The sequence below is a fragment of the Pygocentrus nattereri genome, chromosome 8, assembly GCF_015220715.1.
Source record: "Pygocentrus nattereri isolate fPygNat1 chromosome 8, fPygNat1.pri, whole genome shotgun sequence".
NCBI lineage: Eukaryota > Metazoa > Chordata > Actinopteri > Characiformes > Serrasalmidae > Pygocentrus > Pygocentrus nattereri.
In genome coordinates this window covers 37,351,544-37,374,540 of record NC_051218.1, presented here as the reverse complement: position 1 = coordinate 37,374,540, position 22,997 = coordinate 37,351,544, and the positions used below count along the sequence as shown (strand labels likewise).

At 38.6% G+C, this 22,997-nt stretch overlaps 1 protein-coding gene across 3 annotated transcripts; it reads left to right on the top strand.

Annotated features, from left to right (window-relative positions):
- Positions 1 to 1,005: 1,005 nt before the first annotated feature.
- si:ch211-235e9.8 (uncharacterized protein LOC100002196 homolog) lies at positions 1,006 to 20,812 on the top strand. 3 transcript variants are annotated; one of them, XM_017692013.2, is made up of 8 exons: positions 1,006 to 1,161; positions 5,608 to 5,708; positions 5,800 to 5,905; positions 7,223 to 7,240; positions 12,447 to 12,746; positions 15,908 to 17,079; positions 17,525 to 17,583; positions 18,659 to 20,812. In XM_017692013.2, the coding sequence occupies exons 1-7, from the start codon at positions 1,083 to 1,085 to the stop codon at positions 17,558 to 17,560; spliced, it is 1,812 nt and encodes a 603-aa protein (XP_017547502.1). In that variant the 5' UTR covers positions 1,006 to 1,082; the 3' UTR covers positions 17,561 to 17,583; positions 18,659 to 20,812. The 3 variants fall into 3 exon arrangements, with proteins under 3 accessions (XP_017547502.1, XP_017547500.1, XP_017547501.1); XM_017692011.2 differs by having other exon boundaries at positions 1,009 to 1,173; XM_017692012.2 differs by having other exon boundaries at positions 1,010 to 1,173; positions 15,908 to 17,086.
- The last annotated feature ends 2,185 nt before the right edge of the window (positions 20,813 to 22,997 follow it).

Genomic DNA, 22,997 nt, shown 5'->3' with positions numbered 1-22,997 from the left:
TAACCTGGAATAAACAGCAGAATGTTTTAGAATCTTGAAAAAAAAATAAAACAAGGAAAAGTTCATTAAAATTAAGAAATATTCAAGATTTTGCACTATTTCTAATTCAGATTTAAGTGGATGTGTGACACTGGTCATGTTCAGGCCTTCGTAAAGTTTCTCTGGTCTTTCTATAGAAGCCCGCGTTCAGACGTCGCTAGTGAATCTATTCTTGAAAGGTATTTGTCACTATTAGTGATCGGTCTGTGCCAGCTGTGCCAACATTGTTATGGTAATATCATTTGTAATAAAAAAGCATTTTCACTATAGTGGTCTCAGACTTTTGGACCCTACTGGGTATATATTATATATCTAGTAACCTACATGACTGTATATGATTACAAGTAGCACTAGCAGTAGAGCAGGACAGTGTGAAAATATTTATTGTCATCATGATAAATTACATCACAATATGCTTTTCTGAGCATATTTTGGAAATCATCAGTCCTTAAAACACTTAGCAACTGCATGTTTGTTTAAAAAGAAAGCATAATTAGTCCTGTTTAATTGGATGTAGTGCAGCAGTGTGAAATGTTGAATACAAATAACTGAATTAACAATATTTAATAGTATTTTAATTTTTTTTGAGACGCATAAAGCAAAAGGAGGACAAACATGAAATACTAATATGAATAGTGCGTGTAACAATACTACTAATATATATATATATATATATATATATATGTAGCAATCCTAATTATTAATTATATTATTTATTCATTAATTAATTGAATTAATTCAGAAAAAAATATGTATTCATTAATTAATTATTAATTCAGAAAGAAGGCAAAAAAGAAGCATATTTGGACCCCACTGTAACTTACACATCACAGGCCTAGTGACCTACATGACTATGTATGATGGCAAGTTCCAGCGCCAGTAATGCCCTTCAAATCTGATCCGTCGGGACTTTTATTTTGAAAGGCCTTTTTTTTGTGGTGTATATATGCTGCTGTGTCCTCACGCCCCCTTGGTGTCTGTCTCTCTGGGTTCATTCCGTCTCCGAGCGGCCGTGTTTCACAACCCAGGCTGAGTGAGTGAAGATGTTCGCGGTCAGAGCGGCGTGGCGGCGCTGTGCGGTCCGGCAGGCCCTCACGGTCCGGTCCAGCCTGAATGGAGCCGGTGAGAAACGCGGTTCGTTCGTGTTTTAGAACCGGGTTAGTCTGTTCTGGTTAGAGTCCGAGCAGGGCCAACAGCAGCCTCGTCAACGGCAGGGCCTGGGGGTTGCAGTAGACACTCACTCAGCACTCCATTCAAATAAAATAAAGTTATTTAGTAAGATTCACGAGGAGAAATGTGAAGTGTATGCAGTTTAAGGTACTGTAGTTCAGTTGTGAGGGCACAGCGAAGGTCAGGTTAGCTGTTTTGTGCTTATGCATCATATTTTTTCGGTGTAATGAGACACATTGAACTGACTGCGTGGTTATGCAGCCAAAAAGTACACAGTGTACAAACCGAGCACATGGGCCTAAACCCCACACTGTTATTACCACCATTTCATGATGGCACCGTCATAAGACGACTGTCATATTATTGTCACTTTAGTTTTAATTATTTTTTGTAGACTTTTTTTTGTTTTTTTTTCTTGGTTTATTTATTTATTTTTGTTAAGTTGTTCAGTTGCAGTATAAAGGTACACCTCCCCCACCAGCTCGGTTATAAAACATGAAATTGCGCAACGGAGGGCGGGATAAGCGTGACTTATTTGGATGTTTTCTTTTTCGTGTTCTTGAATAATGACTAGGACTTTTAATGTGTGACCTTCATTGGACTGCAGAGGGGGAGGGCGAGGAACATGGTTCCTCCGTGGTTCACGTGTTGCTGAACGTGCGGGGGAGGGGAGGGGGGGGGGGTTCTGTTTAGAACCACTTCATGCCTAAATGGTTCTTCAGATTGACAGCACCAGTTCTGCTGTTGTTACAAGCTTGACATAGTACCAACAGCAGACCTCTTCTAGAACCACATGCAACACATTCTCCATCAATCTGACAAGTCATTCAAGTATGAAATGGTTCCATATAGAACTCTAACCAGAACCATTCTTTTTTTTTTCTGAAGAGCCTTTGAAGTGCCATCTTTTTAAGGATGCAGGTTGAGTGTCGAGCTGAACGGGTCCGTATTCTAGCTCCAAATCCTTTAAATCGTTTACAGAAAAGGCCTACGGCGCTCTTCAACGGCCTCCTTTCATTTCCAGAAGATGTTGCAGCAGACGTGAGAGAACGGGCTGGGCTGCGTTCTGTGTGTTCACAGGATTGGTTATGGGTTAAAACCTGACTGAGGAGGAATTTGGTGAATTATTTAACCAGTTTTAACAACGAAATGAAATGCTGTGCAGTATTTTACACAAATGTTCTGCACAACCACCTTGTCAGTTGCCCTACATTCATGTTGACACAGAGATAAGAGCCGTAAACCTAAAGCTGGACTATTGACATACAGCCTATATGTCTGTTCCTGTATGCAAAGGAAATCTGTTTCAGTATATTTGTAAAATTATGTGTCCAGTTTTAGTACATTTCCATATATCGCTACTGTCAGAACAAAACCTTGTATCTCCCAAATGGTAACTTTACAGGAGATGGAAAAAAACTAATTTAATTATAATGTAAGTCAATGGAACCAGATGTTTTTACGAGTCATTTTAAGCAGTTTCCTTTGGTCCAGTCATTATGAATTTTACACAAAGTGTAAAGAGCAACAGACATTTTCAAATTATGTTAAAACTGAAAAACAGCAAAAATAGAGATATAAGGTTTTGTTCTGACAGCAGCGATATGTTTTACATGTATGTAATAAACATTGATTCATTTATTTCATCTACTTATATGTATATATTCAAGTACACTGGCATTTATCTAAATCATAAAATATTGTTAATATATGCACGTGTGTGTGTATATATTTTTCTTCCACATTGGTTCGTATTTATCAGTAAAACCCTCGGCTCCCACTCGTGTTTCTCTGAGTGGGACAGTTTTTGCCCATAGGTGATCAGTTGTAGCGTTGGGAAAAATTAATTTCTTGCTACTGTGAAGTTTACAGTAACATCTGGGAATTCAGTTATTGCATGTAAGAATGTAAGAGCTCATTTTTACCAGCAGACATTGTTTTAGATGTGTAATAATTAGAATTCAGTCATTAAAAAGTTAGATTTTTACTCATGAAATTTGATTAGGTCATGTTAAATTTAATTAATATTCACAAAATTGGTTGCTTTCATCAAAAGGATTCCAGAAAACTGAAATCAAACATGCTAAAATATCATATCTACTAGTAAAGTGGCTGATACTGTTGAATCTTCGGACATTTTCACTTGTTCACATTGAATTCTGCATTTCAAAAATTGTGGATTAAAAGCTGAGACGGCTTTTCCCTAAGAAGGTTGTACTGGTCTAATCTACTGACACAGCATCTCTAATACACGCACTCTCCTCTTTGTGTACCCTTTGACTCCTGAAACAGATTAACAGATTAGCTGGTATAAATAACACAGTGGTGTCTAGAGCCTTTTTTCTGTAGGAGGGCATGAGTGATGGGATTAAGAGGGAGAATATGAGAACTTTTTCCTCCTAGAAATACAGTATAGTCCAGTTCCTCTGTTATCTCCTGGGCCCTCATAGAGAGTTTGTCCACAGCCCTGGCCGCACTCCCAGCTCCATTAGTTTGGTAATTACGAGTCTGATAAGGACTCTGAAGGTCTGCACGTGCAGAGCAGAAACTGACGCGAGTCCAAGTGGCTTTGTAGTAAACAAAAGTTTGGCCCCAGCGTTTTGGCACTGATGTAATTAGGATTAGAAAGGGAAAGCTGAAAAAAGGAAAATGTCAGTTTAGGTCACTTAGAATTGAACTGGTTTATTCTGCTGTTGCTTTAAGACAGGTATATGCAGATTAGATCTGTTCTGATTGGCTGCCCTGTCTTCTGGCTGATTCAGAAAGGGTTAAAACAGTCATTGTAACTTCTGTGACATTGAACGTAGCTAAACTGCTGTAGGCTAACATTTAGGCTAGTTTATGTGTTTAAATACTACGCACTTAAAAATGATGGTTCCTCAAGGGTTCTTTAGTGAAGATGATTCTGTGTAGAACCATGAACACTCAAGGAACCCTTTGCATGATTAAAGGGTGAAAGGATTCTTCAGATGCTTTAGGTGGCACTATACGGAACCTTTTTGTTCTGTATAGCACCCAAAACAGTTTTTTCTATTGTAACAAGCCTGACATGGTAACAATAGAAGAACCTTTTTTGGTGCTATAGAGAACCCTTTCCATATAAAACGGTTCCATATAGAGCCATACAGCACATTCTCCGTCAATCTTAAGAATCCTTTCATGTTGCAAAGAACCCTTTAATCATGGAAAGGGTTCGAGTGTTCATGGTTCTATATAGAACAGTTTTCTTTACTAAATAACTCTTGAATCTTTTAAGTGTGTGCATTAAACTCTTATTTCAAAAATATACAGTGTTTTGATTTTGTTTAATATGGGCCCTTTATTTCAGCTCAGAACTGAGCAAAGTCGATGCAGAGTTTGAGTTTTATGTTTAACTATAAAGATATGCAAGGCTTTAATAACATGGTGCTTTTCGCATAGACAGTGGTGCCTACATGAGGGCAGAGAGGTTTGCACATTTCTGATCTTCTGACTTGGTGATTTGTCTTTAAAACACCTAAAAGCAGCTAAAACCTTTTAGAGAAAGATTATGCCTGTGTAGTATTGAGTTTGTTTTTTGCAGATGAACTTTGTTAAAGGCTTAGCTTGTTTCTGACCGGCATATTTCTGGACAGCTAAAGCTGCTCCCTGCAGTGCAAGTGCACAGTGATCCTGCTGTTCAGGACGCAGCTCAGCACCTTCTCATGAAAGCCCTGTCTGCTGCACTACAGGCTAGTGTTGACCCTTAAGGTCAATCCCTCTAGCAATTACTTGGGTCAAACGTCCTGGGTCAAGAAAACCAAGAATGACACAACACAATCGCCCACTCTAAAGCAGGGCTGCTCAAAGTGTGACCCCTGGGAAAAATATAATTTGCATAATTTTCCACTTATGAAATGATAAAGTTGTTCGACTGAGACACATTTGGAGTCCACGCTTTGCGTAGCTTCTTTAGAACTGGAGCTTTGAAAACTTTCAGTATTTGTAACAGCAACAGCTATAAATATGGAGGATTCTGATCTGAGATCAGTCTTGTATTAGTGAATACCAGCCCTGGTGTTGTCTGAAGTAGCTGCTCGCTGTGTTAGTAAAATTATGTAAACTTGACCTGGGTGTGGTTTTGAGAAGATTTGGAGATTGTTTATGCTGTTTGGGTGACTATTGAGTTCTAGTGTATGTTGGCAGCATTAGCCTCTAAACTCAAGAAGAGAAATTTAGACTCCAAATATGTCTTTGTGATTGACTGCATCTGGAGTAAGTGGATTAATTTGTAGATTTGATTTACCAAAGCATTCCTTTAAATGAAAATATGTATAGCTGTGGCTATATAAAGCTGGGATCAAGATTAAATGACTTGCACTGTTCGAAAAACAGAATACCTTCCTGTTGTCTTAGCGTCCTGCTTTCTTTTCCTTACAGTTGCTCCTCGGAGGCTCATGTCGTCTGTCCCTGGCGGCACAGGCGAAAATATTCTGTATGTAGTTCTGTGCGGTGGAGCTTTTGCTGGTGCCATGGCATATGTGAGTTATGCTCAGCATTTGTTGGTTATGACATCCATCTCTACATGAAAAAAGGAAAAAATCAATTATTTTATTTTTTTTATTTTTTAAGGCCTACCAAACGGTGGCATCAGACAGCACCCGCTTTTCTGACCGTATGTCCGGGATCCAGGCACGGCCCAAGGATGACTGGAAGCCCAAACCTTGGCCACCCAAAAGTAAGTCGAGAATTGAGAAGGTTGGGGGACATTAGCAATTCTTCAAGGAATTCTGTTTGACCTCTTGCTGCATAACATGGTGGTCACAAAACTGGTCAGCTTACTCGTCACTTACCATGTTGACAGACACTTGAGTGCTGGCTGAGGAGGAGAGTAGGTGAAAGGTTACATTCTCTCTCCAGCAGTGAGTGTATTTTTAGCCCAGTATCTATGATACTCAGGTTAAAAATAGTGAGCAAATTTGTAAAACTTTCTCTTCAGGCCAAGTATAGTATATCAACCAAACAGAACCTTATTCAAACACTTTATTCCTGCTAAGTAGAAATGGACGGTACCATTTTTAATAAATATCTTCTCATACTAATGTAACAGACCGCTTTAAAATGGTAGTTTTTGTGATGCTGAGCGAAGGTCTAAAATGGAATATTATAACATTGATACACAGTGATATTGCTTTTTGCTTTTAAGTATATGCATGATGTAATTCTAATAAAATTCTATTTTGTGCACTTGGTATCCAGGTATTCAGGATCTAGCAGTTAAATGCTATATAGGAATTTTACTGGGTGCTACAGACTGCTTTTAAGGAGTCTTTTAAACTCCATAGATATATAAATAATAGGTTTAGTGTCTGGAATTCTGGTTACAGTCTTCTTAATCCTTAATACTGTGTAAAGTTCTCTGTGGTGTCACAATATGAGAGAATAAAACAGGGCTGTCGCAGATTTCCAAGACCTTATTTTAGCATAAAGTAACAGTACTTGGGACGCCACAGTTCATTAACTTTACTAATGCAAATTAAATGTGATCTGATACAGTGATATATTAAGAAAAAGCTGTGATGTTGAATTTTATCTGTAGCGCCCACCAAGAAGTTCTTGTGTAACACTTGTTCTCATATTAATGTTGGGCTACCTGTGGCTACTTTAATCATGTGATCTACTTTACCTTGCTTTATGTTGCAGTACAAGCAATTCCTTGATTATTTCCAGACTTATTACAGAATTTAATCAAATTATTTTTTCTTCTTATGTCTTATTACCACACTGCGACAGTCGGCTTCATTCCTTTATTCAGACATGTATTATATTAAACATTTCTAATGCTTCTGGTTCTCAGACACTATAAGACTCTTGTCCAAGTTACAAATGGCTCTAAATGCCTTGTAATATAAACATGGAGCTCTACATTTGACATGAATGAACGGTCATTTAAAAGGAAGCCATTAAGCAGCATCAGGGTTATTTCAGTCAGAAATGTAGGTGTTTTTGAGGCCTCATTGTGTTGCCTAGCTAACATTTGTCTTTTGTATTTTAGGCGAGGAGGATGGCAAGGGTGAGTATCCAGGTGGTTTCATTCCATTTTTCATAAGCATCGTCCTAATTTTCACAGTCATGGTGCAAACCATCAGAAGAGGAGCATGAGTCTGTTTTTTCTGTGATTAAATACTTTCTTCTGCTCTGCTCTGAAACTTTACTAACACTTTTTGACTCTGCACTCACTTAATGAATAATGCTAATGAATCATCCTAAAACTGCGTGTCCCAGTTACATAAACACTTGTCAGAATGTTGTTAATATTTGTACTTGTAGTCACAGCTTTGAGAAATTTGCCATTTTGCCATCTCATTGTCGACATCATTAAAGAAAGAAACTCCATTTCAACTAAATTGTCTTTTATTAAATTTATTACACCCACTGTGAAAGTGGAGGAGCCCATTGCATGGTGTCTCCTCCCACTCTGTTAGTCCTATTGGCTGATCACCGCAGAACACTGCACATCATCTTATATGATAAGATCACATGGTTACCCTGTTCTGATTAATGTTTTAGGTTTTTATTTTTTTTATTTAAAATTTTTTACATCCGTGTAATCATGATATTGTCAATTCAGAACATAATGCTTACTTGTCATGGTAGAAATTGCTTGAACTGCATCAGTTGGCAAGGATGCTGATGGCCTTTTAAAGACGCTTCATTCGAATAAGTTGGTTATTAGTAAAGCAGTGCTATAAAATGGCTTGGAAGACAACAGAACTGCAGTATTTAGTGTTAGATTTAATATAAAGTTCTTACACATTATCAATCCCTTGCTCTGTATTAACTCACCAACGTTGTAAATGAGGGCACCCGCAGTGTTCTCAGAGACTAAATAAAGGCTGATTGTTTGATTGATTGATATAATGTAATGGTTTAATATAATGTAAGCTTTCTGGAACATTTCCAGTCAAATAGCCCTTCAAAAATACAATTATTAATCATTGTTCATTAGGTTTTTACCTTCATATCAAAGCTGTAAAGAGAAGAAACTCCACTGACCCACTTCACCCTTGCTGTACTGCTTCATGTCCATGCAGTACTGTAAGATAAAAAGCATAGCGACTATGCGTTTGCTATACAAGTAAATAAAATGCTTGAAGGGGAACTACACCCGTTTTTAAATATTTCTGCGTAATTGCGTTGTTAAAATGTAAACCGAGCCTTTCAGGGTGCTTTGATGTGAAATGCAGAGTACAGAGTCAGAATGGTTCACAGTGGTGATGATATCACAAAAAGTTATATAAAATGTTTAGATATATGCTGCCTGATGTCTGACATTGTTTTATGATATTTTTGGCCTAAAGTGTAGTTGTTGTTGTTGTTGTTGTTGTTATTATTATTATTATTATTATTATTATTTTAATCCATTCATGGTGGAGAGGTACACGTACAGGGTTTTCTGAGGCAAAATAAAACTCCAACAAAAAGCCTATTTATTAAAACTTCACCACTGCTGTGAAAATGTTAAATTTCTCTCCAGTGAACCATTTTCACATTCTATCAATCTGAATAAATACACCTCAAACTTTGAATTATGCCGAAATTGAGAAAAATCAGTAAATTTGATCAGAAGTGTTTACATTACTGCCCTGCGATGGACTGGCGACCCATCCAGGGTGTATCCTGCCTTCCGCCCGAAGACTGCTGGGATAGGCTCCAGCACCCCCCCGCGACCCTGACGGAGAAGCGGCTTAGAAAATGGATGGATGGATGGATGTTTACATTACTGACAGTTTGAAAGTACTCGCAGTTCTTCTGTCTGAAATGCTCTGTATTTTGAGTCCCCAATATTTTCTCAAAATAATCCAGCTTTAGGTCTGTATTGCTATAAATATTTCACTAAATATTTAGACAGGGGCATTTATTTTGCTGCACAGGCCAACGTGTATGTTTATAGATGTTTCTTTATTAAATCTGGTTAAAGCTGTATAGGTGTGAGATTGCTTTGAAAATGATGAGCTGCATGACTTTTTGCTGGTGTTCTGTGTTTGAGTTTAAAATAGACGCCCTGATTGATGCCTTGCCCTTCCTGTCTGTTGTTAAACCTGAATCGTATTGGTCAGAGCTCCTGTTAATCAGAACAGGGCTCCACCCTCCTTCACTCCTATTGGCTTTTCACCTAAATGGCCTATCTGTACTTGTCTTAAATTGTTCTCCCAATATCCTCACTCACATTCCCACCCATATTCCCACCAACATCCCTGCCCACATTCCCACTCAATTACCCATTGGTTAGCCTCAGTTTTCAAGAGTTTTCTAAATTGACATTTAAGCCCAGTCATTCAATAAAAGTCTAAATGCTTTTAGTGGGATATTTTGCACAGCTATGCTAACAAAATTGACGTTTATAGCGTTTAGCAGATGCTGTTATCCCCTTGAGTCCCCTTACAAAAGTGCTTTTAAAATTAACATTAGCAAATAATTGGAGATTCTTTAGTACTCCATGTGTTGTGCATCATAGCATATGGAGCTATATTGCTAATGCTAATTAGGTGTACCTTCAGAAGCACAGTTAATACTTTGTGTATTACTAACCCCAAATTCGCTAAATCTGAAAAGAGAGTTATCAAATGTTAAAGCTAACCCAAAAAGAACTGATCTGAAATTTTTCTTTCCTTTTCTAACTGCTGTCTTTGTTCTGACTCTTTCCAGAGTTTTAACTAACTGGGTCAATCGAGACTTGGCGCCCATAGTCTTCAGTCAGGACTCTTTGGATGTCTCTCTTCCTTCTGCACAGTACTGCTAATAACAGTCCTGCTCTCTGTATTCTTTCCACCAAAAGCACTTTACTCTTCTTTCACTGTTGCTCTTTTTTTTTTTTTTTCCTTCAAAATTGATGCCTCATAGCTTAAAGTTTAAACGGCTCTGCTTTTGAATATGTGGGAAGCCATGTAGGAGTTATGCTTCCATCTTGGCTTCATTAAATGTGCGCAACAGAAGCCCCTTTGGTTCTGTCTCCGTGGTATCGGATTTTACAGAGTTACTGGTACTGGTGGCTTTGAGCATATGGTAAGGCTCAACCATCTTACTGTTCCTCCCCCCTCTTCTCACTCCCCTCACCCCTTTTACCTTTCGTTCTCTTCTCCTACTTGTTCTAACTTGTAAATTTGGTCTATTTCTCAATTTCCTCTCCTCCCTCCCACTGTATTCTTGCTTTTGCATGCTGTCTGCTGTAAGAGGTTTTTGGTTTGATTGATTTGCATACTACTCTACCAATTCGCAAAAGTTTGAACACCTCTGGTCTAATTACATGTTTTGTTGATTTTCTGTAAATTAGTTATGTCCTCTACAGAGAACAGACTTACTTTTGGCAAATTGTAGCGCACAGTTTCTATATATTTCAACATATTCAACACAGTGAGGGGGGAAAACACATGAAATTAGGGCTGGGTGATAAAACAATAATAATTATTGTGATATAACTTTCCTCAATAGAAATGTTTGATAGACCATTTTGGCGCTTCTGTGTTAAAGTGACAGCCCTGGTGGCATTTTCTACCTCAAGGAAAACACTACTGCTGCCTCCACAAGAGGGCACACTTGAGTTTTTCGACATGATTCAGTGACGACACGTAAAATGATTGCCCAAATGTACTGATTTAAACAAAAGTAAATCACAGATGCTGTGTGTTGCAGTGGAGAAAGAGAGAACCTGAAGCAGTGCTCAGTCACTCACACAGCACGGCTGAATTAATGTTACTGTATATTAAACAAAACCAAAAGAAAAGCACTGTTTTCAGTTCCACCTAAAAGGAGGACTGTTTGTCTAGTGTGACAGATTCACACTGCGTTTAATGATTTTGCACAGCAAGCATCAGATATATTGCAGTTTTTCCATCCCTCAATCTACTATGATAGAATAGAGAAATCCAGATGTTTGTTAGCTGGTGTTTGAATACTGTGATATACTCTGACATGGATGTGGTAGGAGTGATAAGAATGAGGCAGTGTGATCCATCTTTGACATTCAGCTAATGTTTGCTGTTTGCATTAGTCTGACGTTGTTGAGAAACTAAGCATTTTAGCACTTGTAACTGAGTAGCCTTGTGCTTGTCATTAGACAGCTAAAATAATCCGTTTTCTTTCATAAATTATAAATATTACAAAAAATGTGCTTTTCCAGCTGGTAAAAACAGCTAACCAGAATATTTCTCCCACTGTTCCGTGACAGATTTTGAAATGTTGCACTGTATGGTGAGTGTTTTGTCCGACCTTAAAGGATAGTTAAAACAGCAAATAACCACTTGGGAGCAAAAATCAGCCTTCAAACTTAAGGAATAATGATTTGACATTTATCGCTAAATCTATCAATATTAACTGATATGAAATTTTATGTTGTCATAACACTGATTGTATCGCCCAGCCCTACATGAAATAGTGTGCCATAACTTTTGCACAGGTCACATTTTATGTTTTCTCCCGTATGTTAAATTCTGCAAATAAAGAGTGATTATGCATTTAAAAGTGTAAAAGTGTGTACTCTGTGGAGGATATCTTGTAACATGTAATTTGACTAGAGACCCAAACTTGTAAAATGTGTTAGAGAGAGGGTATCAGTGAGCGTTTGTGCAGTTCATAGTAAATCTTCAAAGTTCATATTTGTGTTTAGGTATTGCATACATGACTAGTAACCTCAATGTAAATCTGAGGATATTAATACTAAATGCTACAGATAAGATATATTACTGTGCAAAAGTCTTTATTTTCTGTTAAGCTCCAAACCTTAGCATAGCAATGGCCTACCAACGCTTTAGCAACTACTTGTGATGGTATAGCAATGACCTAGCAACACCTTAGCAATCTAAGAAAAAAGAGGATCCCATATAAAAAAAAAAAAGGATCCCATATTAATGGCTTAGCATCATCTTAGCGACCTCATGGAGTACCATAGCAACAGCCAAGAACACCTTAACAACCACCTGGAAAATCAGATCAACAGCAACACCTTGACAGCCATCTAACAACCACAAAACAATGCCCAAATGTAAAAATGATTTAAACTGTTTATCATTCAGCCCTTCTAGATATTAGATATTGATTGGGTTGCTGCAATTATTTAGGTTTTTTTTTTTTTTTTTTTTTTTTTTTTTTTTATACATAATTTTAAGTGCCCAACGCTTTTGCACAGTACTGTATGCACACTGAACAGTAATGTTGTTGTTTTTTTGTTTTTTGTTTTTTTTTTTTTGGTCTAACTTTGTCTTTTCTGTTTCTGCATGCAGAAGATGATGCTGAGGAGGCAGAGGAAGCAGTTGAGGCTGTAGCAGAGGCTAATGGAGAAGAGGCGGGACCTTTGGAGCTGGCTGCAGAAGTTAACGGAGAGGAGGCGGGCCCTGTGGAGACGGTCGCAGAGACGGTCGCAGAGACGGTCGCAGAGACGGTCGAGGTGGTTGTCGTGGAAGCAGTGGAAGAGGTGGCGGCTGTGGCTGAGGAGGCAGAGCAGGCGGAGGCTGCTGCAGAGGCACTGGAGGCTCCTGTGGTTGCTGCCCCTGCCCCAGAGGAGCCTGCAGCTGAGAGCAACGGTACGCCACCAGCCTCACAGGAGGAGCCAACAACAGAGGCTGCCAATACAGAGGCTTGATCGGCCTTAGGGTACATGCGCATGTAAAACCAAAAAAGCCAAAACGCACACATACATTCTCGCCCGTACATAAAACCTGGTCAAAAAGAGAGGCCCTTCAGCACACTGGCATATCTCCCACTCATAAAGTGGTATCATGGATACACTACCTTTTATAGAACAACAGACGCACATTGTAAAACTAGATGCAACAGGCACTTTCCTGACTCAGCTTTCCATAGAGATTCCTATAGCGTTTCTTGTGTCTTTGGTTTTGCCAGTTATTTATTTGTGCTGGAGACACCTGCTGAATGGAAAAGGGCGTTTGAAAGGGAATGACACCTTTTTTTTTTTTTTAATTAATTTCTACATAATCAAAAAAGTTGTTCACAGTGGTTTTATGTGAAATGCTTCCATTCTTGAGAAACTTGCCGTTGCAGAATTGTTCACAGCTGTGGTGATGGGAACTAGACGTCTGATGCGTTTAAAGCCTTAAAAAGCTTGTATCATGAATGGGTTATGAATGTGTTGCCTCATGCACAAGTCTTTGTTTTATAATGGTTTTGATAGAATAAAGATTCTAATTCTGAGATTTTGGCCAAAACATTTTCCAAAAGCTGTTCATAGTGGAGGGGTACATGTAGGGCACTTGTAGGTGTCATGGTGGTTTTGGATAGTAAATGAAACGGCTGTATTTGTATTGTAAACCTTATAACCACTGGTTCCTATCACCACCACTGTAAAGGCATTTCCACCACTCTGAATTAATTTTACATTTTAATGGCTGAATTATGCAGAAATTTTGAAAAATTGGTGGAATTCGCCTTTAAATGGAGTAGTATTATACAATTATGCTGTATACCTCTGCAATGGTGAATATTGGTCACTTTTAGTTGTAATTAGTTTATAATGTGTACATTTCTGTTGACAGTTCTGGAATTTCCTAGAGATGTTTGAAACCTTTTTGAGAATTAGTAACTAAATAAATATGTATTTCCTGCTTGGATATAATTCCCTTGTCAACAGGGACAGAATCTACACTTGGAGCCAATACTTGCAGTTAAGGAAGTAATGAAAATGACCTACTTGATGTCAGGAGACTTAGAAAACACTGTGAAGATGCTGCTTTTTAAAATGAAATGTGACCAAAAATCCCACCCAGCAAGCCCTTTCCTCCTCATCTACTCTTGATCTTTTCTCTCACACACATTTACTTCTATGCACCTCTTACTCAACCTCACTGTTTACAAATCTGAACCAGCCTGTAACTGCTAACCTTTAGCCTTACCTCCTCTAAAATGCATGCAAAAATACGAGCATAGATTTGTTTGAAATTATGTTGTATTAGAATTTTCAGTAATGCTTTGTCTAAATTGCATAAAGGCCTTTACGCTTTTCTGCCAGATATCACTGGTACACGCCAGCTTAGTGTGAAGCTTTGTGCCCTTAATCTAACTTTGGGTTTTTTGCTTTTATGAGCCAGCTCTATTTGAGACTGCCAGTTTTATGTCTGTGATGGTATGATTTTCCTTTCTCATCTTTTTTTTTTCTTCTTTCTTTCTTTTCTTTTTTTTTTTATATATATGTAGAGCCTAAAGTATTCGTCTGTGTAACTGAACCGAAAGGGAACTCCTACTACTAACAAACAAAAGTATTTGTGTGGTCATTCCTATTGCTTCTTTAATTGACCTAAGTAGTCATGTGATCAAAGTGTGGTCAAGGGAATTCACGTTAATAAAAGTCTTTAACTCAAAATATGTTTTGTGGTCAATTTGTCTCTTAATTTGGTCTGTTTTTGCCAAACATGACATCCTGGAAATTTTGTAGGAAACCACACTTCTTGCATATTCATTCATTATGAAAGCTACAAGACATTTATAGCTTATAAATATGACTCTGCCACTATAGCACAGAGACAGTGTCACAGATCCTTTTTCCCCAGTGGTGTGTGCATTTCTTAGTGATATTTGGCAGTAAGGCCTGGTATGTTGACTCTATATTGTGTAGTGGACCTACCAAGACCTGATTTGCATGCTTTTTGTCTCACTTCCTGAAGGAGAATTGGCTCTAATGAATTAGTCCTTTCATTAGACACAAGCTTTTACAAAGAGTATGCATGCACGGACACCTTTTGACTTTTTCCTTCTGCTGTATCCTTCCTCCAGTGTACGCCTCGTTAATGTTGTTGGGCTGAGGTTTGAAACCTTGTTCAGTTGTGATCAACTCCTTGATGATAACATTTTGCTAACAGTAACTTCAAAAAACTACTGGCTATTGGAGTTTTAATATTCGTTAAAGAAAACTTTGCAGATTATGATCACCAAAATAGTAAATTTACAAGAGGGGACAAAAACCTTAATGTAGATTTTATTCCAAGTAATTTTGGAGCATTTTTGTTGGTCCATCAAAGTTTTCAGCAATGTAAAGGATGAGATGCAAATGATTTTTTTCAGAGAGTGACGATATGGAAATGTCCATCTTTCTGATATACTTCTTTTAGTTCTTTAGATAAGATTTTGTCATTTTGGTTAACTTTGTCACTCTGAAAAGGGACTGTCTTTTAATAAAACAAGGCTGAAATGAAGCTTTTGACAAAGAAAAGATAACGGAACAACTGCTTTTCAGTGAGGAGTTTGATGGATCTCAGAATTACAGTACAGTTACGGTTTTTGTTATTGGTCTGTCTATCCATCCTCTTGTCCCTTTCAGTATCTTACTGTTCTTCAGAGGTATCTGTGTGCTTCTTCTCATAAATATAAACTTAAGTCTCTTCACCAGGTTATATAGAATTTTAAGAGTATCGGGACCAATGAATCCTCACCTTCCAATGTGCATTTTTCTTTCATTTAATAATAGAGTGGAACTAGACCGTGGTCTACTGCAGTGGTCATCAATCCTGGTCCTGGAGATCTATCCGAGTCTTGTTCCAGAACCTGCCTCACCTGCTCCAGCTCATTAACGTCTTTAAAAGTGTTTGATTGGTTGCATCAGATGTTGATTGGAATCAGACTGTGCTGGAAAGTAGATCTCCAGGAGGAGGTTTAGTTGCCACTAATGCACTGGATACATGAGTTCCTGCTGTCTGGATAAATTATGGTTTGGCTCATCGGTTTTGTCTTTCAGTGGCCCAAGAACATGTAGAGATAGCTGCTGCTTCTGTGATGGAGAAGCCATTGGTGGTTCCTGTAGAGGAGGAAATTCCAGTGATTGAAGCTATAGCACCACTTGAGGCTGAGCCAGAAAAGCTTGCAGAAGGTCCAGCTTCACCAGTAGTTGAGGAGGCATCAACAGACGCAACTCCAGCCAATCCTATAGTAGAGGTACCAGTTGTCCTGACAACAGAGGAAGCACCTGTTGCTGTAGTGACTGAAGAGGTATCAGTTACCCCTACAACAGAGGAAGCTACAGTTGCCACAACACTAGAGGAAGTAAATGTTGCCCCAGTTGCTGATGAGGCACTGATTGCCCCAGACACAGTGCAAGCACTTGTTGCCCCAGCAGTAGAAGAAGCACTGGTTACCCCAACATCAGAGGAATCTCCTGTTTCCCAAGAAGTAGAAGAGGCACCAGTTATCCCAATAGCAGAGGATGTTCCTGTTGCACCAGTTACTCTAATAACAGAGGAGGTTTCTGTTGCCCTAGTTGCTGAGGAGGTACCAGTTATCCCAATAGCAGAGGAGGTCTCTGTTGCCCCAGTTTTTCAAGAGGCACCAGTTACCCCAGTAACAGAGGAGGTTTCTGTTGCCCCAGTTGCTGAAGAGGCACCAGTTACCCCAATAACAGAGGAGGCTTCAGTTGCTCCAGTTGCTCCAGTTGCTGAAGAGGCACCAATTGCTCTAGTAGCAGAGGATATTCCTGTTGCCCTAGTGGCTGAAGAGGTACCAGTTAGCCCAGGAGCAGAGGATGTCCTTGTTGCACCTGTTTTTGAAGAGGCACCAATTACCCCAACAACAGAACTAGAGGCTGTGGTGGTTGCAGAGCAAGTAACAGAAAGTTCAGAGGGTGTTGTGGAAGCTCCAGAAGAAGTACCAGCAAGTCCAATTGTGGAGGTAGCAACAAGTGAAACTGAGCCAGCAATGGAAAGTCAGGTGGTTGCAGAGGCGACAACTGCCGTTGAGACAGTGGCATCCCTTGCTGATATGGAAGACCCGGCTCCAGAATCTAAGCGTGAATACATAGTAGTTGTGTTGGAGGGAGCCCCCAAAACTGAAAAGAAACCTAAGGTTCTTGGTGTGTCCCCCTTGACTGGCAGGATCATTCCAGCCCCTGATAATGATGAGGAGCTAACAGGACAGGTAACAGGTAAAATGTAATCTGGGACTAATTGTTGAAGTCCCAAAGTCAATATTCTAACTCTCTCTGAAATAACATTACCTTATATGATATAACACAACAGGTAACATAGGTGTTTGGCTTAATCATAGTTTCTTCACATTACTATTGTAAAAAGATATATGAATAGAAAGTAACTTATCTGTCATCCCAGCCACTGTTGAAAGGCATTTTCCCAGCACATAAAGCTCATAGTTGGGACTTGGCATTGTCATGGTATTTTCCATACCTGTTGCACTCTGAAATATGCAATATCAGTTTTGATAACTATAAAATGTTTTCTTTATGATGCACTGAAATTTGATTTAGCCATCGCAGGATGGACAGTGGATTAGTATAATTAAGGGGGGAAAAATTTGATTGTGATTTTTCTTTTTTTTTCTTCTTTTTCTTCTCTTTCACTTATAGAGCAGGCGCCGCCTGCTTAAGATCCAGATGTCCTGACTTGGGCCAAAAGGGTCAGTAAGGTAAAATCTGCTGATCCTCTTTTCTTCCACTTTTATCTAATAGTTGTGCCTTTTTATATACAGTTGTCTTGGCTGGTGCCTTTTCTTGTTTAGCTTTTTGCAGCGTGCAGAATGTAAACTTCACAATGTTCATTTGGCAGAAGTAGTAGACTTAAATGCAGCTTAATGTCCGAAAGTTTCTAGACACTTGCTCATGTCCCGCTTTGCTGCAGTAACAGCCTTTACTCTTCTGGAAAGGTGTTACACTACGTGTTGGAACATAGCTGTGAGGCTTTAATTGAAGGCCATCTCAAAGGTACTGGATAGAGCTCCATCACTCCAGAGAACACGGTTCCGCCTTTATACCCCTCTAGCTAACGCTTGGCTTTGGGCATAGTGAACTTACGATCATGCACAGCCACTTCAGGGCGTCCCATTCTATTGATCAGTGCTTTTCTTTGGAAATTATGCAAGCTGTGTGTGCGCAGCTGAGCACTGGTGTCAGCAATGAGTACGCCTTAAGGTAGCTGAATTCGTTCATTGTTAGGGGTGTCTGGATACTTTTGGACACAGTGTATTTATGGTGCCGTCTGGTGACTTTGAGAGACTTTTCTTGTATTTTTGGCACACTCAATTTGACAGTTAATTCAGAAATAACTGGAAAATCTTATGCTTAAGCTTTAAAAGGGAGTTAATGGTTTAGTGTAGAGAAACTTACAGACAGAGATTTCTTTATAGTGGTGGTGATGCAAACCATTTTATTTAATATCTAAAACTGTTTGTGTGATGCTGATAATGGTAAAACAGTGGTTAAGAAAAAGTTTTCTTTTGATAAGGGTTTGCTTTACAATGGCCTGCATGCACCCTTAACCATGAATAGGCAAATCTTTGTCTCAAACTATCGTATGTGTAAACATTCTTTCCTATCACCACCACTGAACGATTGTGACTCGATAAATTTCTCTAGAAAGGAGCATTTCACATCAAACCACACTGAATCTAATTTAGCCATGCAGAGAGTTTGAAAAGTCAGTGGCATTCCCTTTTAAGACCCATGAACTATAGTTTAACGCAACTGTTTCTTTCTCATTCACAGTCAGAAGTCCCATGTTAGTTAACCCTGATGAAGAATGAGGGATGTGCCTTCCCCGCCTGTCTGTCTCCTATCTGTCACTTTGATCTCACCTTTCCTTTGGACCATTGGATTCATTGGCAGTGATAGAGCCCTGGCTGTGACTCCTGAACAATGCTGGTTTATCACACTATTCAGATTATGTGAAATCTCTATTTACATTTAACTTTTTTAGGCATTACTGGAACTTGTTTACTTCAGTTGAACATACACTGCTTAACAGTCTTCAATTACTCAGTGGAATACAGATTTTCTATCTATATATTTATTCTTTTATACACTTATGACAGACACAGATAGGGGAACTGTCCAACTCCTGGATAATTTTTGGAATATCTGGATGTCTTGATATTTACAATGTGAATATTGTGAAGGATCGGTTATATTTTACCCTATTTAGTTAGCAGTTCTGTCATTTCTAATCCACTGCATCATGGATGGAGCTGGTGAAAGAATTGTTTACCCTACCTCACTCTGGTTGGCCATTCACATTGCCATGATATCAGCTGCTATGTCATCAGGCCAAAGACGAAATTTTCAAAATTCAAACAGAGCCACTAATTTTCAGCAGTTGAGATGTAAACAAAAGTCATTAGAGTGAAACAGTTAATTGTAGAGAACTTACGGACTCAGGTATCTTTACAGTGGTGGTGATAGGAACCGGGGTAAAGATTTCCAAATTACAAATCTAGCAATTTCACATATTTCTAAGTCGCTTATTCTTATTACCAAAACCACTTGAAAACTCTCCTGAGTTTTTGTATGCAATACATTTTCTTTGGGACTGTTTTGCCTTCAGTTTCCTGATCATAACTCTCCACCACTCATTTTTGAAAAATGTTTTAGGCCAAAACCATCTCTCATAACTATCTTAAAACAGTGTCTGAGGCATCAGGCAGCAAATTCCAAATTATTTCTTGTAATCATTTTATGTGAGAAAATCTTTGAGGCAATAAGCTCTTCAAACGTCTGGTTCCTATCACCACCACTGTGAACCATTCTGATTGGAAGTTTCTCTAGAGCTAAGCATTTTATATATGACCATTCTAAATGACCATTTTGTCCGATTCTTAATCATTTGATTATGCAGATGTTTGGAAATATTGGTGGAATTCCACTTTCAAGTACTGTCATGTTTACACACCAGTCAGAGAACTTTCCAGCCCAACTCTTGGCTGTTCCTTTCTCAGGCACCTTTTGAAACAAAATTCACTATTTTTTTAGTCTTCAGTAAAAGCCAAAAATGTGCAGATATTTCAGGAGCCTTTTTTTACACTGAGACATAATCATATTAAAACACTCCATTATTGGCATGTATAAGAAATACTGGCCAGTTCCTACACCTTTCTACCTCACCTTAACTCTAGCTGCTGTCCTTCACAGTATTTCTCCTAGAAAAAGAGAAAAAAAAGTCTTCTTCCTTTCACACTCCATGATAACCAGCAGTGGGATAGTTTATCTGTGGAAGGTTGAAGATGAGAGCTGCGCTTTTACTATTAAGCTATTCATTATTCACTACATTTTCACAACCAGCGAAGTTTCTTCCATTTCCAGCTCAGCTTGCATCCGCTAATGTTAATATCAAATGTTTTACACTTCTCCGAGGACCAGAATTCAGTGTTCCTTTACCTTTTTTAAACATCCATTCTGTTACTAGAGGTCTCTGACCTTAGGTCAGTCTGTTGATTGTCCATCTACATGTGGCCACTACTTTTAGGAGAAGCTTCTTACACTTCAGCTGCGCAGTATTATCCTAGTAAGGGTACCAGTAAGAGTAAAGCTTGTGTCCAGTTATTGTTTCAGAGGCTTGTAGTCGAGGTTTTTGCTTTCCTAAGTCAACTAAAGCTTTCTAAGCCTTCGCAATTAAAAATTTGTTATAGTTCTTGCATGTGGGTCATCTAGTATGTAGTTTTTGGGGTTTTTTTTTGTTCAAAGAAGGGGCTCTGAATGTAAACTTGAATAATGTAGTGTGGGTCTATTCAGTGTGTCTGTCTTTGAAACTTTCCTGTTATGGTTTGACGGATGTGTAGTGTAGAGTTCTGTGCTATCCTGAGCCTGGCCACTGCTTGAATGTAGGCAGAGTATTGTGTGTTTTAAATAAAAAGGGAATCAAACTTCTGTTTTTGTCCAGTACATTTGTGTGTGTGTCACTGGCAGTGGTGAGTATTCACTAGATGTACTTTCATGAGCATCTTCAGATGCTAATACTTTTACTTTAAGTATATTTGCAAAGAAACGAATCAACTACGTTTGACATTTATAGTTTTATTTTAGACCAAAAGGATCTCAAAAAGAGTATATTCGAATGCAGAGGTTTGAACACACCCAGTCAAATGTTTTCATTTTCTAAGTGAAAATACATAAGCACATCTAAAGAGAACAGTTATGTATGGCATTTTAGCTGTAATGTAATGCAAAATTGGGTAAAAAAATGAAACTTGCCATAACTTCTGCACAATCCACATTTTATAGTTCTTTTTCTCCCAACGTGTTAAATTCAGCAAATAAACAGTAATTTTGCATTAAAATGTGCCAGAGTGTGTTCTCTGCAGAGGAAATGCTTGCACACTTTCACTTGGAAAATTAACAAGATGTGTCATTTGACTTTTACATACAATTGTATATATATTATATGGTCTGTAGTTAGGGTGTAGATTTAGGGTGCTGTCAGATTGTGGCATTTTCAGTCTCTGGTACATCAAGTTAGACTTCATATGAAACAAAGAGGTCAAAATAAGTGTGCGTGATGCAAAAACCTCAATAATAACTATACTATACATAATATTCCATCTCGGGTGCTGTGTTATTTATTCATTCTTCACTTACACTAGTTTTCTCATTTGCCTAGTTGGTGTACCTACTTCCTTCGATGATGGATCTAACTCTTCATATAAGCAACTTCTTAGAATTACTTTCTAACATAATCCATCCATCCATTTTCTAAGCCGCTTCTCCGTCAGGGTCGCGGGGGGATGCTGGAGCCTATCCCAGCAGTCTTCGGGCGGAAGGCAGGATACACCCTGGACAGGTCGCCAGTTCTAACATAACCCACGGGTATATAATAGAGATCAAATATAAACAGTAAAAATCTGAGTATTTGATGTTAAAACAGAACCAACTATACCTACTGAAAGAAGTTTTTTGTTTACATTCTAACTAAGGTAACATAAGCATAAGATGATATGAAGGTTTGTCCAGACACTGACACAACTTGTGTAATCTCCATTGAAGTGCATTCACTTACAGAACGGGACACTCTGGAGTAGTAGAAAGTGTCAATAGGCCCAATGCCTAGTGTTGGCTATTGGGCTGTGGAGCCGTGGAACTGTGTTCCTGGAGTGATGGAGCTCCATCCAGTATCTTTCGCATATTATTAGTGTAATGTAGTGTAGTCAAACGTTTATTGTGATATTAATGTTGCTGTTCTATATTACTACTTACCCCCTTTTACGGTGATTTGGGCTATCAAAATATCTTACCTGCAGTTTTATGTAGGAAGCTACATAACTATGGTAGGACACTTCAACAATTTGTCGAAACACTGGACATACGCAAAGTCTAGTATTGGCCTTAACCTGAGTCTGGGAAAGTAGTCCTTAGTGTAAATGAGGTGTTTATTATTATTAGAACTCAAGTTAATGTCAGATATGCCAAAAAGGAAGGAAATGCAAGGAAATTTATACACACTAATGAAGCACTTTATTAGGAACACCTGTACACCTGTTTCACGCAAGTTTTTGATCAGCTGATCTTGTGGCAGCAATGTAGTGCACAAAACTATCAATCATCAGAAATCTATCAAAAAAACTATCAAGAATCAGAATCATTCATACTCAAGTGTTATTTTGAGTGCAATTGATGCCAATTATATTATATAATAAAATACCCCAATTTAATCATCACTGAATCAACATGGGACACTGGGCCCCATGCATTAGCTGCTACAACTAAAGGGTTAATTTCTGTCATTGTGTCTTGCTGATGAGGCCTACTTAAAAACCAGGGCTCCAAGCATCAGTGGGGGCAATTTGGCCCTCCTGACACCAGCACAATGAGCAAATGAAGAATGGCTTTGTCTTCAGGCTCACTGTGGTGCAAGCAGTGTTTGCTCCTGTATAGAAGGGGAGAATGTTTGAACATCTTTAATTTCCTTACATTAATCAATGTTAACAAGGCCTATTAGAGCAGAATCGAGCTGTTACTGTAATCAGTGTTGGTGGCTGAATAAATTAGATATTCTGAACAGTTGGTAAGCATTATTTTTAATCTTGTAAATCATCTTTGAGCTGGAACTAGCCAAACT